Source organism: Carassius gibelio, chromosome A10, assembly GCF_023724105.1.
Source record: "Carassius gibelio isolate Cgi1373 ecotype wild population from Czech Republic chromosome A10, carGib1.2-hapl.c, whole genome shotgun sequence".
Classification (NCBI taxonomy): Eukaryota; Metazoa; Chordata; class Actinopteri; order Cypriniformes; family Cyprinidae; genus Carassius; species Carassius gibelio.
The window spans coordinates 16,515,754-16,536,539 of NC_068380.1; the positions used below are offsets into that span (position 1 = coordinate 16,515,754).

The following is a 20,786-nucleotide window of genomic DNA, read 5'->3' on the forward strand; positions in this document are numbered from 1 at the left end:
AAATTGTCTTTGAGCTTTCAAGCTCTATCATTGCAGTTAGTGGGTGTTGCAAGGCTTCAGTCCAAAAGAAGTGAAATAAAAAGTGCCCATCTATAAAAAAAAAGAAAGTGTCTCACATGGCTCCAGGGGATGAACAAAGGTCTCCTGTAGAGAATCCATGTGTTTTTGTAAGAAAAATATACATATTTAAAACATAATAATCACCTTAATCTAGTTTGTGCCAACAGTTGTAAATTGAAGCAGCTCTGGGAGCCTGACTATGAGGTGAGCGCTGTGCATGTCCCAGTGAGTCTCGTGAAAACCAGTGTTTGTTTACAGGATCAAAAGAAGCAAAGTTTCCTTACTTTAGCAAAGGAAATCCAGTCACCTCTTGGGTTATATATCGAAACCCTTTGACATTCTTCTTTACAAATCCTCTGCAACACTGTAAAGTTCGTAGTTACGGGAAGAAGGAGGTGGGAAGAAGGAGTTGATTTCAAATTTCTTACCTGTCCTGTTTCTATGCACCGGCCTACACTGGTGGGATGGAGAGTGGATAAGTCAGTCCCAAGAGGGCACGAGTGAAGGCAGTGAAAACTGTGTATGAAACATCTTCAACAGACTCTTGACTAAAGACTATGTTTGACTAAAAATGACGTATGGCGATGTAAAATCAGCCGCATCAGCGTGAGCGGAAGTGAAATATCCACTTACATGTGGAGCATGTCAGGACTGCAAAGATCCAAATATATCATGTAGAGATATTCTCACAGTCCATGCAATAATTATCCTGATGTTGAAGGTTTAGTCATTCAAACTACATAAGGCTTATATATAAACTTACAGTTATTATAAATGGAAATTATATTAGGCTAGGTATGGTTTACTTTTAACAACACTAGCCTATTGAACATAAAAATGGATTTGAAGTAATTTCATGATTTTTATTTGAGCTAATATTGTCATTCCACTAGGTTGTAGACTAATTTATAAAAACAGAAAATGTTGTGTAAACATTTACAAAATGTATTTTTTTCTTCTGTAAAAGAGAAAATTATGTTGAAAATACTGAATTAAATGGTAATCAGTTTATAGTTTTGTTTTACTGTGTCCTTAATATCATTTATAAAACGAATTATACTCGGCTAGTGTTTTTTTCTCCCTTTTTTTGCCATATCAATATTTGAACCTAAAAATTTATTAATTTCATTACTTATTTAAGTGGATATTGCCATTTTTGTAATACCCACATCTGCACTCATTTATAACTTGAAAATATTGTAATAAGAGGTAATCAGTTTATAGTTTTAATTTACTATGTCCTCGATATCAGTTATTAAACATGAAAATCATATTAGGCTAGTTAGTTTTCCTTTATCACAACAGTAATATTATTTGAACATAGAAATGGATTTAAAGTTATTTCATGACTTTTATTTGAATGGATATTGCCATTTTTGTCATGTTTGAGGTTGCTGCACTAATTTCTAACTTCAAAAACTAACCTAAAAATGTTTATTTAGGATAATTGCTTTGCCAAGTATTTTTATCACATTTAATAATGCTTGGCAAACACTTGGTGAGGCATTTTGGGAGGAAAATAACACCCATAATTTAATCAATGATACATGTTGACAGGAATTGCACTTGAGTTAAAGTACTAGATAACAATGCTTACATAATTTGTATTATATTTTTCATGTCATATTTCTCTCATACATTATTAGTTAACAACAGAAGTGTCAATATGCTCAAAATACACATCTAAAGTGCACTTAAGTCATTGGCCATGCAGCAAACAAAGTGTCAAGAACATTTCAAAAGCACTTGGAAATGACCACCGGTCTCTTGAAACAAGACTTACAGGCGTCTTACAGGCCTCAAGGGCCCGCCTGTCCCTGAGTGAGGGGTTTGATTGGACCTAATCTCTCTTAGTGCAGTTCTATGGTCATATTTCTTTTTAGTACCAAGCAAATGCTTCGTACCATGGACCATGGAAACCAAAAATTATTCAAGCTGTCATATTTCAACCTACAAGCAAAAGCAGGGGACATTTCTAATCTATAGGAAACAAATTAGACATTTTCAAGGCTTTGTTTTTGTTTCCAAACTCGTATATAATAGTAAAAGTGACCTTCTGTATATTTTTAAATAAACAATAAATCTAAGTTAAGTATAATTCCACATTAAATCTCATGCCCTTATAAGCCTGATGTCTCAGTTCTGGAGCGCTTTCAAAACAGGGAGTAGCAGTACCATAAAAAGCTATACACACACACACACATTCACACAATCTCTGAGCATAGAATGAGATTAATGCATGTGTAATCTCAGTGGAATGCGCCTTTCAGAGCCCCAGCTGTACCCGAGAACAAAACACGCAGGTTATAATCCTCATCCACTGCATGTGTGTACATATGATACAGAGAAGAGCAGAAGTACATAATAGACTGGTCTTTGGTTGAAGCTTCAGGTCAGGTCACGTGTGTGCTATGTTGTGTGCCTGTTGTAGTCCTCTGGTTATTTAGAGTGAAAATGTACAAAATGTGAAAGTGTCTATGGCATCTTCTTTTTAGTCTTGACAAGGCCTTTCTCTACGAGGCAGCGGTAAAACTCCTGGATATACGTGTACACACACTTCCAGTCGGGCTCTCGCATCCGCATCAAGTCATCAACGTCCAGCAGCCGAGGACAGTCAGCTAGTCTCCTACACGCATAAAGAAAATTACGCTCATTTTTAGGACCATTAAGTTTTTTTTTTGTTGTTGTTGCATGGTTACATTGTTTTATTACATTGAATTATGCTCATATTTGGCATGCAAAGATGGATGCAATAAGAAGTGTCAAGTCTTACTCTGCAGTCTTGAATGCCTTCTCAAAGTTGGCCCTGCGATCATTGGGGTCAAGAGTGCAATACTCAAAGCCCTCTGGGAAGAACCTGTGCACCAGGGCACAAAACGCCAGACCGTCTGCCCAGCTGGACGAGAAATTTTTGATGTGTACACCCTAAACATAAAAACAAGAAAAAGAGGGAGAATCACAACAAAGCTGTGAAGAAGAAGAAATAAATCAATTATTTGTTTTGCATTGTTTAAATGATAAATCACACCTCACACCTAATTTTCTAAATTTGCAAAAAATATATAAAAATAATATTTTTTTGATACCTCCAGTATTTGTTCAGTTTATGCTGATAAAAATAATAATATAAAAAACAAAAATACAGTTTTTGTTTCTAATAAAGGGAATCAAAATTATGCATTTACATTAATTAAATGTTAAAAAATCAGAAAGCATTACAGTAATGACAATAAGTAAATAAAAATTATGTCATAATGCCAAAAATCTTTATAGTCATAAAATATATATATTTTTTTTTTCATACAATTGTAATTTCTTATATTTTTGGGTGAAATGTGACCTGCATGTTTCCGTGAGATTCACACTAGGAGGCTAGCAGAGCCTGAGACATGTAGCAAAACAGAAACGGTTTGATATGATCTTGTTTTGTCTCTTCAGGCCCACCTCATATGGTTCAGTCTTGACTCGGCACCAGTCCAGCAGCATTTGTTTGACATCTTTGGTATTTGGGCCCCCGACTGCCGAGCCGCCCGGCACTTTAACCCTGGCCACATGGGACTGAGCCAGGCTTCAAGAAGAAAACAACAATCGATCAATGGGATACGTCCCATGCTGCCGTCCTGTAATGACTCTAGGAATGACTCACCTGTCCACAGTTTTTGGAGAGGAAGTAGAGGTTGGTGGAGAAAATGTTTTTGCCTGAGCCATCCCTGAACCAAAGTAAGGGAAAAAGAAACAGGGACGGTTATCAAAGCCTTGCAGATTGAAGAGCAGGTATAATGTTCAGATCCTCATGAATAATGTTCACTCACTCTGTGCACTGTACTGAGCTCCGCTCGTAACATTAGCAGGTTTCTGGTCCTTATTCAGACCAGCAGCTGTCTTTCCTCCACCAGACTGCTGACGCAGGGTCTCCATTCTGGCCGCCCGCTCTCTGTCACGCCGCTCTGACAGAAACAGAGGAGTTTAACTCAAAAAAAAAAAAATCTATCTAATAGATTTCACTATTTATTTAAGATTCCTGAAAAAACAACAAAAAAGCAGCACAACAGCATATTAATCTGGTATCTGAAGGCATGTGATCACAGGAATAAATTAGGAAAATAATTATTTTAAATTGTAATATTTTAAAATATACAGTTTTACTGTATTTTTGATCAAATAAATGCAGCCCTGGTGACACAAGAGACTTCTTTCAAAAAACATTAAAAACCTCAAATCTCAATTTTATGCTATTATTTGACAAAAAAAAAATAGAATTATATTTATTATAAAAAAATAAGAACATATAAAGCCAACTATTACCTTTTTGATTGCATTATTTTATTAATTTGATCTTTTGCTTTATTGTATAAATTCTTGCCGATTAAAGACACAACCTGTTTATTTTTTTATTACTATGCTTTAAAATCTCTTATTACTGTAATGTAAAAATACTCTTAATTTATTTTAAATATCATTATAATTGAAATTGTAAGTGTTTTATATGCTGGTAGCATTTGTTGTACTCTTTAACTCGTGTTTTTCATGCTTAATTTAAATTTCATTGTATTATAGTTAGTTTTTTACAGTATGGTAATCCTAATGATGAATATGATAATGAGAAAAAGATAATGAAACTTGAATGTTTATTAACACCAAGTAAAAAAGGGGGCAGGGGGTGCTTTATGACATTATTTTCATGACAATTTATCACATTTCCACCCAAAGCTGCATTACTGTAATACAAAAAAATCTCATTGACAGTGATGAGAATTGCCCTGTCCAGATACTTTTCCCCCACTAAGTATGACTAATTAGCATAAATACTAAAGACAGTACAGCTGAGTATGAATTATGTTTACAGTAACATCACAAAAAAACTTCTTCATTTTCTTTATGCAAAATACATTCATTTATTTTGACTTAAATGTGTTCAGTATTCCTGACTATTTCGTGAGATTCACCCAAAAATAATCTGAGCCATATATGCTGAATATGTGATATTAAGGACACGACCCAGTCCTCACCCCTCTTTCTCTTCAGTAGTTCTCTCATGGCAGCGCGGATCATTTTCCTCTCCTCGAAATCCACAGCCTTATCCAGCTGGTACATGCAATGAACAGAAGGGAAACACTTTCCTAAATATGGTTAAGACAAACCATGATAACAAACCCACTGCGCCCGAAGCGCCATTAGTTGCCTCTTACCATATTATTGAGGATCTCTTCGTCCTCTATAGCTGCCAGCTGTTCGGCTGTCAGGGGACCCGTCATATCAGGTTGCTCTTTGGTACTTGTCTCTAATGATCCCTTCTCATCCTCCATCTTCAGTGACAGCTGGGACAGAAGGAGGAACAGGACGTGTTGATGGAGCCAGGTTACGAGATGTGTGTATCTCCATGTGTGCGTGGGGAAAGGACATCCGAATGGCAATGTCCAAATATTACTCTCAACATAAACAGAAACCATGCTGGTTGGCACTGACATTAGCCAGTGCTTTAGGATGTTTCTCGCACCTTCAGTCCATAGTCCTGTAAACAACTGAGACTCAAAGGCAAAAGACTTCTGTGGAATATTTTATATAATAAATGTTTTAATTACTTCAGTTCAGTTAATGAAATTAGGGTCCAACATTAGACCCCTTCGATTTACATTGAATGAAAAAAAAAAAACTTCAAATTGAAAAAAAATATTTTTTTGTTCTGTTTTTGTGTGAACTATCCCTTTAAGACATATTTAAAATGTTTTAATATCACTGCATCAGAACCAGGCATTCATTTTTAATCATAAAATATTTTCTTATGTTTTGAATGATAAATCCTGTTCAAAATGAAGTATAAGGGCATTTTGTGGTTGTCTACAGAGCCCTCAAAGGCTGGTGATGGAAAAAATAAGACATGGGAGGAAAAATAAAAAATAAATTTCAATGCTTTGTGTTCACTCACAAAACTTTAAAATTCCTTTTGCGAAAGTTCCCTGTGTTCAGCAAGAAAATCAGTTTGCTTATTTGTCCTCCTCCTTTCCAACTTCTTTTCTTTATCAGTTTTATCTTCTTACAAATGTTTTGCATTTGTTCATGAAACTGTTGGTTCTTAAAGCTCAGCAATTATTGCATTCATCTGAAAACCTTTGCATTCGCTCACCAAAATCACAGTACATACATGACATGTGAAAAGTGAATTCATTAATTAATTGTGGCTACAAAATAAGAATTTGTTCCCACAAGTTATTAATTAGTTCCTTTGTTTTAGGTAAATCATGTCCATGTGGTACTAATTAGTTCCCACAATCTATTAATCAGTTTCATCATTTTAGTTAAATGGCCACAATTCTACTAAATTAAAATAAGGGGACAAAATAGTACAATTTGGCCACACTAATGTTTTGCATCCCCCCAAACTCTGCGTTCACTCACAAAAGCATCAAAATATAGTTTATTTGCTCCCATGTCATGTTTTGTGTTCTTTTGTGAATGAATGCAGCATTTCTTGGGGGAATGCAGAGCATTGAAATATAATTTTAATATAATTCCCCTTTAGGGGACTTAGTTGTCATACATAAGTGGATCATGTTTATAGTTAAAGCAATAAACTACACTGAAGGACACCTGTGTTGACCAGTTGATTAAAAGTCAAAGCAAAAGAGAGAAGCTCTGTGATTGCAGATGCCTCAGGCGTCCAGATACACATTGGTGCTGCTTTATGTTAGGATCTGTTGGGTATAATGTGTGGGGTAAAAGCTAGCACAATGGGTAATGTTGTTTCTGCATCCCAGGATACAGTTTTACCCTAATAGCACATAATAATGTCGACAGAATTTATATAAGGCTCAACAACAATTTGCTCTTACACTGATCTAATAGCTGTTATGTAATCACACAATCATTACACTGAAAGATGGATGGAAAAAAAGTTCTTGTAAAATCTTGCAAAAATGACAAACAGAAAGATGAAGCTCACCGATCGCGCAGCAGCTGTCCGAGAGGAAAGGTCTTGCAGTCGGATCTGTGTGATCACTTACACTCAGCTCAACTCAGATGCTGGACTGACTGAGTTTTTCAGAGCCACCGTGAGACCCCTCCCACCCGACCCCTCCACCTCAGCCTCTTCTGAAGGGACCAGGAAAAAAAAAAGTGGAAAGAGCAGAATGGGACATTAAGTATTAGTGTCGTATTTGGCACTGCTTCTCCTGATCTTTCTCTTCTGTCTGTCTTTACTCACAAGATCACACTGGGTCATCATTTCATCTAAACACTCACACTTTCAGAAGGGGCATCAGAGTATTTATACATTTGAAAACCGGAGGAAAGGAAACATTGAGATTAATGGTTCTCCCCCAGCATGCTGTGTGCTGACAATGATTGTATAAGCAGGTGGCCTGGCTCTACACAAAACTAAACAGTGAATGAGGGGACAGACGGAGAACACGGCCTTATTAAGGCATAAGAATGATGTTGCCTAGCAGCATCTCTATGTTTACACAGGTCAGACACATCCTTTTCTCCTATGCAGACATAAACATGCTCATCATGGCATTTATCTACAAAAGCAGGGGCCAGAAGTGTCATTGGCACATCTACATGTTCATGTTCACACCATTACAGTGTGATGGAGGCGTTCTGTGTGTGTAATGATAAAGCAGTGTTTGGCTCCAGCTAGTGGTGGCTGATGGGAATCTCCGTCAGTTGCTGGCAGAGTTGAGCTAGCATGACACATGGAAACAGTGAGGGTGAAGGAAACCTTGACTTAGACTGGATGTTTAGTGAGTCATTGTGACTAATGTGGCATATTAATAATACACAAGTGGTGCTGTTATAGTGACGGAGTCGTGCAAAGGCACTTACAATGTAATGATTCATAACTTTCAACATGCTAGTTTTGCTAAACTTTGCAGCGTTATGTTGTGACACCAACAAAGTTGTACATTTGTAAATAGCTTTTCACAGAAAAGGTTGGTCAATTATATTTTTCACGCTTAAATTATGTTAAGATGCATATTGTGGCATGTTTTTATATTGGCTATTTTGAAAGCTAATATTTTAATGGCCCTTTCATCTCCATTTTAAGTTTTTCAGTATTTTATTTTTTTCTAAGACAGGAAAACAAAATCCCAGACCATACTAGACCACTATCATCCTAGCATGTTTTAACACATAACATGTTATTTATTATGTTTTAACAAGCTACTATCATACTTTAACATATTGCTAACATATTTTTTTGCATTTTTTAACATATTTCTAACATCACAACACATTGCTAACATATTTTAACATGTTTCTAGTATGACTTACCATGTTGCTAGCATGTTTTAATGTTTATAATTAAATGTTGCTAGCATGATTTACCATATTTCTAACATTTTAACATACTACTAGCATGTTTTAACACATTGCTAACATATTTTTACATTTTAACATGTTTTAACATAATTCTAACATTTCAACAGATTGGGAACATGTTTTAACATGTTTCTAGTATGACTTACCATGTTGCTTGCATGTTTTAATGTTTATAATTAAATGTTGCTTGCATGTTTTAACACATTTCTAACATTTTAACATGCTACCAGCATGTTTTAACACATTGCGAACATATTTCGACATTTTAGCATTTTTTAACATATTTCTAACATTTCAACAGATTGTGAAAATGTTTTAACATGTTTATAGTTTGACTTAATGTTGCTAGCATGTTTTAACATATTTCTCATTTTAACATGCTACTAGCATGTTTTAACACATTGCTAACATTTTTAGCATGTTTTAACATATTTCTAACATGTCAATAGATTACAAACAGTATGTTTTAATGTTTATAATTTGATTCAATGTTGCTAGCATGTTTCTAGCATGTTTTAACATGTCTAACATATTTTAACATTTTAAGCATGTTTTAGAATATTTCTAACACATTGCTAACATGTTTTAAAGGGTGTCTAGTATGATTTACCATGTTGCTAGTATGTTTTAATGTTTATAGTTGGATTTAATGTTGCTAGCATTTTTAAGCATGTTTCTAACATGTTTTAAAATTTCTAACATTTCAACATATTGCTAACATGTATCATCATTTTCTAGTATGATTGTCATGTCATGTATGTTTTAACATATGTATAGTTTGAGTTAATGTTGCTAGCATGTTTCTTGCATGTTAACAACATATTTCTAACAAGGTTTAGCATCCGGCTAACTAATACTAAAATAGCATATTGTTATACTGATGTGTGACAGCAAAAAGCATGAGACTCTATGCTTTTTGTACCAGTATTTTAACAGTTTTTTATTATTGTAAAATACATAAATAGAATAAAATAAGCATATTTTGCTGACATCAGAAACCATATATACCAGGAGCCATACAGTTATGCAAATCATCAGTGCAATTTTGCACTGCAAGCAATAAAAGACACATCAAAACCATCAGTGTTGAGATCTCAGCATTTGAAACATCATCTGGTACATCAGTGACCCAGTAAGATTTCTGCAAATTCTTCACAGGAATAAGCAATAATCTGAGGTATTTATCTGACAAGCCTCACCTCATATTTGACGGTGAAGAGTAAAAAGTATCAGAAACTTTACTTACTTTGTTGACAAGTATTTTTTATAGTAATTGAAGTTGACTGCTGTGCTTATGACGAACATTACACAGTATGAATACGCAGTGCCACTTGCAGTATTAAAGGGATACTTCACCCAAAAATGAAAATTCTGTCACCATTTACTCATCCTCAGTTCGTTCCAAACCTGTATAAGTTGCTTTCTTATGTTGAACATAAAAGAAGATATTTTGAAGATTGCTGGAAATCAAACAGTTGGTGGTTCCCATTGAGTTCCACAGTAGGAAAAAAAAATACAATGGAAATCAATAGGAAACACCAGCTGTTTGATTACCAGCAATCTTCAAAATATCTTCTTTTATATTCAAAATAAGAAAGCAACTCATACATGAGGGTGAGTAAATGATAACAAAATGTTCATTTTAGGGTGAACGATCCCTTTAAGGTCCGGTCACAAAAGCCCATTGACTACTGTCTACAGTGTAGCAATGCATGAAGCACAGTTTACACAAAGGTCACATTTAAACAAATCAGCTTTCTGTTGGTCAATGAGGCGAATTTGCATGAAGAACATGTAGGGAAAGGTTATACCCTTATGCGAATCAATTTTAGTGATCTACAGTAAATGTGACTGGACCTTTAGACTGGTGCATCAGCTAAGCTATTTAATGGACCATTTTAAAATGATTGTCGTAGACCATTAATTATGCATGAATTGCCAATTAACAGAAGTGTTAGCACCCCTTTGTGTACATTTCAAAATATACCACCATAAACAATTAATAACACAGCAAATAAACTGTCGATCATAGATTGATGTTGTGTGATGCTTTTCCTATGATGCTCTTGTAATGAGTGCAATCACTGGAGCATGGATGGATAGTTGAGACCTTAATAAATAAAGCTGAAAAGGCTGGTGTTCCTCATGAAATCAGCCCTCAGGTAGGCACACTTGAATCAGTGTAGGCTTTATATCAGACTACACTTGAAAGATACATTCACATCCTCATTCATTTCCAGTTAGCCAAATCTAAGAACCCAAAAATGGCTCGACTGAGTTATGATACTAAACCCCAGCTCTGAATTCCCAGCACGCTGAGAAACAGGCAAACTCTCATATATTTGCATCTAATGCACTTCAATTCATTAAAAACGAAGTCATAGTAATAATGTTTTCTATCCAGCAGATGGCAATAAAACTCTGAGGGAATGACCTTGATATGTACCTTGGTCTAGAACTACTGTTAAGTGTCAAATTTATTTTGTAAGAGCATCAAAACGCATGAATCAAAAGTGGAGGGAAATGAATAATACTGTTCAGCAGGTGTCAATAAATCAATAGAACTAATCAATCAAGAAACTAATGAAAAATCATGGGTTCCCATTCAGAGGAGACCAGTAAGAGCAAGGAGGCCTTTAGTTGAGGACAATGAATGAATATCATTTTGATTTCTCCTAAGAGATCATAGTGTGCTAAAGATGTATGATACATGATATATAAATAATTACCTGCACTGGGAATTACTGAAGAGGCACCAGTTTAAACCTGGCTGCCTATGATGGAACAGGATTGTATTCATACACCTTATTTATATATAAAATAAATAAATAATAAAAAGTGATCAGCTGTTACTTTGGGTGAATCTCACTCTCAAGCTTGTCTGGAACACGTTCAGTCATGTCACAAAAAAAATAATAATAATACTTCTTAGAACATTTCCTAGTTCTCCTTACTGACTGCAATGTGACAAAAAAGTCAAACCAAACCATTCGGATGCATTTCAGTAATGACATAAGAAAAACATATTTGTATTAATTAGAGGAAGAATATTAGCTGACTGTTTCTTCTAAACCAGAGAGGTATAAAGCAAACGTCTGAAATAGTGCACCAAGCTGAATAAAAGTGAACCCAAGCGAGGATTCAGTATTCTTGCTGGTCTCCATTATGTAAACATAACCAAGATAAAAACTGATAGTGCTGTAACGAACACAGGATACTCGTTTAAACGTGGCATTCTACAGAAAGCTGCCTTTAAAGTACCGTCCCATATCACCAAATCAAGACGGCTGATACAGTATCTAAAAATACATTATTCCTTTGTATTGTTTGTGTGTGTGTGTCCATCTCTAATATTCAAAAAGTGCGAACAAGTCCAGTAACAGCTATACTGACTGTTAAAGAGGACCCGAGCAAATGGAGCAGTTGTATTTCACAGTGCATTAGATAAACATACAGTCACAGAATGAATATGGCAGGATACTGGAGATCTTCCTGATGCTCTTGCAGGAGTTTTTACACACTTAGAAGTGTGTGTTGGCAAAAACAGAGATAATAAAATCCAAACAAACGGTTGCAGTCAGCATCTGCTAAAAAAGGCATGTGTTCAGTCCTTCAGTCAGTCTCTTGTAGATGGTGCTTCTCCATTGGAAGGTTGACTTAAAAAAATATATTAGCACAAAGAGGAAGTACTGGAGAAAACTACACCTCCAATTTCACCATCTTCATCATCGCCAGGGCACAACCAGGACACCTCGTATCTGATCAGACCGCATATTAAACCAGTGAACACTGCATGATGCTCAGTCTTCTGTTCCAAAATCTAGTCACCTGCGTTATTAGGCATCATAGACCCACTCCCGGCATGAAGGCTGATCCATCTTCATCGAAGCATCCTAGTATCAAAACTACATATATCCTTTATGATACTGTGATGAGCTCAGTGGTAAAAAAAATAAACAAAAAATGACAAAGCAGAGACACATTAAATGTAAATATAAAGGGCTGAAATGTATCAATGAAATAGTTCAATCTAATTCAAAAGACTATTTTTTCCACTATTGTTGTGCTCCGTTTTTTTATGCTTATTTTATGCTTATATTACAGTATTAGCTTAGCAACATGCTATCGCTAAACTTTAAGCCCAAATTATTATTTGGTTTTTATGTGCGCAGACTGACTTTTCTAATGGCACATGCTCTGTACAGTCAACTCACAGGTGAGTCTTAAATCAGTTTGCACTAATTAGTTTGTCCACAAGGTGGCAACAAAATGTATAAAAAAAAAAAAATTATTAAAAAAATTAATTAGTACATCAAGTTAAACTAAAATGAGAAATGTTGTCTCTGCAACTAGCTAAAATAATACGAGAATAAAACATTGTGATATTTTACTTCATTTATAATTTATTTAACATTTTTATGGTTCTAGTTTCAGTTTTAGTTAACTATAGTAACTCTGGTCCAAGCTTCTCTTTTTCATCTAATGAAAGTGGTTGTTTCATTTTGTGCTCCATTACAAGAAAACAATTCTGGTGTTTGGCTATGGACAGCAGCACTGCAGCTCACTAGGTTTTGGAACTCAGCCTTCAGTCGCTTCAGTCTGATTTCTCATGGACCTGATTATCTGTCCTCTCTTCTGCAGATAATTCTTCTTCTGAACAAGGTTCTGGAGTCTCTGATATGCTCGAGTCACAAGCCACGTCCTCTCCACTGCCACCGGTTGGTGTCCTGGCTCTCCATGTGTCGATGTAAGCTTCAATGATCTCTGAGTTCTGGTAGATGATCACGCCTGAGAGGGTGAGCACAGCTCCTGCACAGCTAAGAGCCGTCAGCTCCTGCTCAAACATCAGCTGGGACAGCAGCAGGTTCCCCACCACATTCAGGTTCCCCAGGATGTGCAGCTCGGCAGCGGAGGTCAGGGTGATGACACAGCAGCTGGTCAGGTTGTAAAGCACTGAGCCCAGGCAGCTGAGCAAGATGAAACCCCAGAGGTGGTGGTCATACTGGAAAGGGGACTGCAGCGCGGCCCAGTTCTCCAGAGCCAGGGTGGCTACGGCCAGGATGCAGAAGCTGGGGATGGACATCAGATACAGCAGGAAGACAGAGTTGATCTTCTCCTCCTGGAGCAAGTTGCCTGATAATTATACATGTACAAAAGAAAGAATGTTTCAGTTGAGCTATTATGCCTCTATATGTAGTTGCTCAGCACTGACACATTTTCTTGCCATCTGGATAGTCATTTACCAAAGCACATGTATACATGTATACAGTAGACAACCTTCACCTCTGATGCAATGGTCACAGCTAAAATAGGCTACTGAAACATAAAACCTACAGATGACCTACATATGCCTACATGGAGTATCTCTCCATATATATATATATATATATATATATATATATATATATATATATATATATATATATATATATATATATATATATGTGTGTGTGTGTGTGTGTGTGTGTGTGTGTGTGACCCTGGACCACAAAACCAGTCTTAAGTCACTGGAGTATATTTTTAGCAATGGCCGCAAAAATATTGTATTGGTCAAAATTATAGATTTTTATTTTATGCCAAAAATCAGTAGGATATTAAGTAAAGATCACGTTCCATTAAGATATTTTGTATCTTCCAGATTCAATTTCGAGAAATTAACCTTTATGACTGATTTTGTGGTCCATTGTCACACACACACACATATATACGTGTATATATATATATATACACGTGTATATATATATATATATATATATATATATATATATATATATAATCAAACATTTTTCTGAATGAAAATGAGTAATTGCTACTTAATATCTCTGAATATCTCTGGGGGCTGTAAATTGTTTAAATAAATTTATAGACATTATGTAGTTTATTTAATTCAGCTTAAAGTATTTTTCTGTATTTTCTTTTTTATTAATTATACATAATCTAAATGTCTACATTAAATTTATAATAATAACATTTTTGATTATATTTCCCCCTCTGGTTTAAATAATTAACCAATAATAATAAAAAAATTAATAATAATAATAACATATATTTGCCTATTTATTTAAAGGTGTAGTTAATAAATGAATTATTAAACATTTAGTTTTAATTTAATTTATTTTCTATATTTTTACTGTTCATTGTATATGAATTGCACTATTTAAACATTATATAAATTTCAAAATAAAATTTCAATCATGACATTAAATCATTATTATTATTATTATTATTATTATTAATATTATTAAAGTGATAATCACACCCTGACGAAGGCAAAAATATATTTGCCTTATTTTTTTTACATTATTATTAGTAGCAGAAGTAGAAGTAGTTCATGGTTTCCTAATATTGACCGGTCATTGCTGTACTGTACACATCGAACAAACAATGCTGACTTTGTTAAAAACAAGGCACTGCCCATTTAGATTGCATGCAAACTGCAGGATATGTTATGTAATTCTACAATGACTAAATAATTTTCTTTGACACACATAGCATTGAATAACATCAGCATATATGGCTGCGGCTGTATCTGACGAGATATATAGTCATAAAAACACTAACAGTGTACAAAACAGGTTCTGCCAGAGACAGACTCTTTGATGTTCTCAGGGCCAGTCACCCACATAATCACTCTTGGGAGGAGGTCACTTAAACTAATGGAGCTCAACTGACTCTCATTTTAAGAAATCAAAAACAGTCAAGGGTCTAATTCCTATCCGTTAGTGTGAGGTCATTTGTTATTTGGGAAATCGGGTTAGAACAACAACAGCAGTGCTAACGGGTGAGTGTCAGGAATGGGATGTGCCAGCTGTTGGCAGACTGGACGTTCTCCTCTCGGATTCAGACACACACTAGGAACTTAAATACATAACCACCGGGAGATTGTGAACTAGACAAATGGGGAGACAAAAAATAGGCTTTGCTCTCTGGAACATTTGGTTAAGAATATTTTCACATCACTAAAACAGCCAGTGGCTTTTTGAATGATGATTAAGTTAGATACAGATTCAAATTCCGTTTTATAACTTTGTACACGTTTTATTGTCAAAGAGATCAGAAAAACTATGAGAAAGTGCATTATATGCATCCGACTTTTTCAATCATTTTTTTTTTTTTACAAAAAATGTATACAAATATTAAATATAATAAATGAATAAGGGATTCTACAAAAAGCAGTTTATATCCAACGAAATATTTTGAAGCTGAACATGAGAATTAATCTATCAATTACTTTGACATTTACAGTTAAAATTCCCAATTATTTCCATATTTTCCCATGACTGTGAAAACCCTGAATCTATATGGCTAAATTGGTTCGCTAGGCTACACAATAATGAAGAATACTGTTGATCTGACAGTTATCCAGAAGACAATCATTGACACCCTTCAAAAGGATGGATTTCTATCCCAAGGATCCCAAGGATTGCTATCAGGGATGGAAATTAACTTTTTCGTCCACTGGCCACTGTGGCCAAAATAATGCACATTGTTTTTAATATATCGTTTTTACGCGTCTCGTCATGCCAGAGCTGTCAAACATGTGTAGTGATACAATGTTGTTTCTACATAACAACTTAAAACCCTCTACGGACACCTTGGCAATTGAATCGCCATTGGCTAGTAATTATTTTAGTTTACTCGCCAGCAGAGCCGGATTATCCATAAGGGCACTTGGGCCAGTGCCCAGGGGCACCAACCATTCACAACAACTAGGGGGGCAACACATGACACAAGCTTTAAAAATATTTTTCGTAAATTGTTTTATTATTACCTTGAAATTCTTAAAAGACCATAAATTGCTCATTTATGAACACTAACTTAACAATAATAATAATAAATTATAAATAAATAAAGATTACATGACCACTATCAGTCCCCCCCTTCCGCCCCCAATCTGTCAGAGTTGAGTTAGTCCACAACAAGTACGCGCAAATGTGTAATTTTTTTAATGGCTACAGAAAATGAATCAAAATGGACAGACGTCAATTGAGTGGTTTTGCAAAAAGAAAGTTAAAGAAAGACAAGGACGCCAGACGTTTAGCTACAATTCTAAATGTTCCAGGGATCGAAAGGTTTTTTTAAAACGAGTGAAGAATGAGCTCAGAACGACAATGACACAGAAGCAATTGACTGCACTCTCGCTTGCTCTCCCTGTTTACCATTGAAGTTAAAACGTTACCATCTCCAGTCGCCAGAGGGCGCTCTATGCTGCTCAGTGCACCTGTAGTCTACACTGAAGACATAGAGCGCCCTCTCGCGGCTGTAGACGGTAATGTTTTCTCTTGGTTCTGGATTCTAAGTAAATTACAGCCCAGTGTGACTTATATAAGTTTTTTTCCTTGTCAGGACGTATTTTAGGACTGATGCGACTTAAACTTAGGTGCGATTTATAGTCCGAAAAATACGGTAGTCGTCGGGGGTGTTGGGGGGGGGGGGGCTTAATACGGCCCTGCTCGCCAGTCAGTCAAACTTTATAATAATCAAGTATCATTTAAGAATAGAACTTTATTAATTAGAAGTAAACTTGATAACCATGTTTGAATGCTTATTAGTCGTTTAAACTGAACATTTTAACTGGACTGTTGGTGGTGCTTTTTTGGTCATTCAGTGTTTCTGTAAAAAAATAAATAAATAAAAAAATTGGGGAAAAAAAACCTTACAAAAACACTGATAATACTGGATTCATGAATGTTAATTAGGTTTTGTGCGTTCGCTCGAACTAATTTGCTGAAATCAAAACAGGGACGATAATAAGTGAGCGCCAGTCAATGAGATTGCCATTTGCGCATTAACTCCACCCACTACCGGAAAAACCAGCTGTTCTTGAAAGCTGAAATCTTCCATAGGAACGCTGATATTTTGACAGGAAAATACAACAAATAATATTGTTTAAAGGGACAATAAGTAACTTTTTAGGTATTTTATTATCTAAAATCAATATTTTTATTCATAAATATGCCCTCAATGGTGTACAAATACCTATGCCAATGTTTAAACTAATCCTCGTAAATGAAGAATTTATTATCTTTATATACATGGGACGGGTAGGTTGACGGAGGCTTCCATGTAGTTCCGCCATCTTGCAAAACTATAATAGCAGAGAGGGACAAAAAGTACTAAGCCAACGCGTTTCCACAACGCGTTTTGGGTCAGAGCCAGAAACGCAGGTGCAGAGCAGTGAGAGGTGCTTGAAACTGCACCGGCAAGTTTAAAAGTCTGGATTGCATTTTTATTATGGACCATACATATGCCACGCCACAGGAGAAGAAAACATAATCGCCAAAACAGTCAAAAATAGAACGTAAAAGGAAACGTGACCGTAGATTACAGAAAACAAGAGTTAATGTCGGGGAAGCTTTTTCTAGGTGGAAAGAGCTAATGCTGGATAAAGATTTCAAAAGAGACGCTGAAGTGGCCAGTTTTCTTCTCGACAGGTAAGTCAGTGTTACAATCTATATTACAATATTTTTTTTTATATCTAACAATGCAAATTATTCAGAAAATAGAACGAATAAAGAAGACATAACTACTAATTACAATATTTCATGTTTTCCACAGTCAGTAATTCATACTGTAACATTCGTTTGTTTATGGTCATGTTGCTGTTTGTTTGAAATAACACACCTGTTCACCTGAAGGAAAACTCGACGAAGTGCTATTAGAAGACATCCTGTCAAAGCTTTTTGGTACATATCGCCTACCGTAGATGCAACGCGCATTTGAAAAAGCGAGGCGCTGGAGAGCAAACTTAGTTTGAATGCAAAATACAATTTCACCACTAGATGGGAGTAATTCCTACTTAGTGTCCCTTTAAATGTAACACGTCAATCCCCTCTCTCTCTTTCTCTATGTGAGTGTAAGAGAAAGCAACGGCGATTTGTGCGCCTTAACACTAGAGTTTCAGGTACATTATACAGGTGCGTTGCGCATCCATTGAGAAAAAAAAGCACTGTAAATAACCAACAAATATATCACACCGCCGGCGTCACTAACTTCAGCTGCAAACACTGTACTGGGAACAACTATTTTTATTTACCCGCCACGGTGGCCGGTAGGCGAAGCAAGTTTAACCGCCACAACACAAAAATAAATCACCCGGATTTGGCTGGTGGCGGGTGCTAATTTCCATCCCTGGTTGCTATGGTCACACAGGTTTGTTTACCCATTAAACTTGTGACCACGAGAAAAATGTGTTCCCTCAACATGAGAAGTCATATTATCACGTTCCCGCGAGTTATGATGTCGTGGCCGCGACAAAACTATGTGGACCGACCAATGCATCTCCCAGGCACCGTATGAGTGAGTGAACCATTCATTAAAATTGAATTATTCGAACGAACCGGTTCGCTTAAATTATTCTACCATTCCTAATGCTTTATTACTTTATTGAAGAACCCCTTTCCTCTAGTGTGTATATATAATGTTTTACTTATTATTGATTGTAACTGTTATATATATATATATATATATATATATATATATATATATATATATATATATATATATATATATATATATATATCATTGTGCCCTGCTTTTATATGGCAATGGCATTAATAATGATTAAAAAATAAAACGTACTTTGTTGAATGGTTTTTACGCCTCTTAGCATGGTGGCGGCGAACACGTACAGGCAGCCGGTCTGGTCGAACTGGACCTCGCCCTTGATGCTTAACGCCGCCCCGAGGCAGATGAGCATCATCGCGGTGTACTTCAGGAAGTGGTGGTGCTTCCCCAGAATCAGAGTGGAGATAGCCAGCGTGAACAGCGGCGTTGTGGTGTAGATCATCTGCGCGAACGAGACCTGCACATAATTGAGTCCCACGTTGCCAAACGCGATACTGGCACAGAAGGTCAAGCTCAGCAGGAACACCTTGCATTTGGCGCTGGTGGTTAAATCCTGCTCCCCGACGCCTCTGTGTCGGATCACCCTGCACTTGATCAGTCCGTAGTCCACCAAGATTGCCGTCAACATGTGGAGGGCTGACAGGAGCAGCGGGTATCTGAAATTGTACACGGCGAATATCCATTTGTTGAGGCTGGATATAGTGGTGCCCGTCACCCACCACACGAACACAACGAACAAGGGGTGCAGCATTTCTGGAGGCTGCCTGCCCCTCCTCTTCTTCCCTGCGTCCCGGGTCTCCTAGCACTTGGTGGAGGGGCCATCGGTACTGATCATGTTCGCTTCATCGTCGCACCTACAGGGTAAACACATCTCAAGTTCGCAACGTAAATACATCACTCATGTCCGCAAATCCATAAACGTATTAAACGAGTCGTAAGCAGCCTATTCATTCAGTCTCTGTTGAAGCAACTGAAGCGATGTAATGTCCTGCCTGACTCAACCCCCCCCCCCCTATAGCAACCGCGTGTTTTGGAAGCGAAACAGAAACAACATTCCGGCTTGTCTACACGTGTTATTATGTGAGGCGGGTCTAGTTTGTGACGTAAGGCTCTGGCGTTTGTTTGCGCGAATGAATCGGTTCATTTGAAAGGATCTTTGCTGATTCTTTCACTGTCTCGAAATGCATCTTAATATGACGTAAACGTTGAAAATAATATGCTATGCACTCTTTATTGTAAGAAATGTAAAAATAAATAAAAATAACATTGAGATATATAATAAAAATGTTAAATAAAAAATGTTGACAACTAAATAAAAATATATAGGTATACATTTAATAAAAAAAGATTTGGGGGTTTCCTTGGAATGTAAAAAAATTAAAACCCCAGACTTCGAGGGATAGTTCAACCAAAAGTGCAAATTCTTTCAAAATTTTCTTCTGTGGAAAATAAAAGACAATTTGAAAAATGTCATAATATTTTTTACTGACAATGGAAACCAATGGTCACCAAAACAAACTAAAGAAAGTCATACAGGTTTAAAAGGACGTGAGGGTAAGCAAATTATTACAGGATTTAAATTTTTGGGTAAACTATGAATTTAAAGAATCAGCGAATGAATCATTTGATTCAAAAGATTCGAGTCATTAAAATGAATCCCCACCTTCTTTTACTGTCTATGATCCCCAACACAACACAGACCGAAGGAAAATTTAACAAGCCAGCCGACCAATCAGAAATCGGCTCATGTTGCGCTGCCGGTTGTGGATTGGCCTCTCCTAGTTTATTCAAAATACTGTATTAAAATGGTTAGATTTAAGCAAATGCGAAACAAATACGGTCTTTGTCGGCTTGCTGATTTCACTGCTGTCGGTGTGTTTTACACTGACCGTCACGGCAAAGGATCGCCCTGTTGTTGAGGCTTATTTCACCCGGTATACCTTGACAGGATGTCCGACACTGCTACGACTATCCAGCTCAGCTAAACTGACCAAAAACTACATCAATTGTGTTAAAATTATTGGGCTTATAATAGCCAGGATGCATAGAGAGACCGT

General features: G+C 36.3%; 2 protein-coding genes across 2 annotated transcripts; both read right to left on the reverse strand.

The window, feature by feature from the left end:
* Positions 1–1,566: 1,566 nt before the first annotated feature.
* LOC128021376 (smoothelin) lies at positions 1,567–7,119 on the reverse strand. The gene is made up of 8 exons (XM_052608504.1): positions 7,001–7,119; positions 5,250–5,378; positions 5,070–5,145; positions 3,873–4,007; positions 3,707–3,770; positions 3,505–3,628; positions 2,834–2,985; positions 1,567–2,686 (listed from the first exon to the last, which is right to left on the reverse strand). Exons 2-8 carry the CDS (start codon positions 5,364–5,366, stop codon positions 2,536–2,538), a joined length of 819 nt encoding a protein of 272 aa, XP_052464464.1. The 5' UTR covers positions 5,367–5,378; positions 7,001–7,119; the 3' UTR covers positions 1,567–2,535.
* Positions 7,120–10,841: 3,722 nt separating this feature from the next.
* On the reverse strand, positions 10,842–19,830 carry LOC128021378 (solute carrier family 35 member E4-like). The gene is made up of 2 exons (XM_052608506.1): positions 18,964–19,830; positions 10,842–13,515 (listed from the first exon to the last, which is right to left on the reverse strand). Exons 1-2 carry the CDS (start codon positions 19,478–19,480, stop codon positions 12,977–12,979), a joined length of 1,056 nt encoding a protein of 351 aa, XP_052464466.1. The 5' UTR covers positions 19,481–19,830; the 3' UTR covers positions 10,842–12,976.
* Positions 19,831–20,786: the final 956 nt, after the last annotated feature.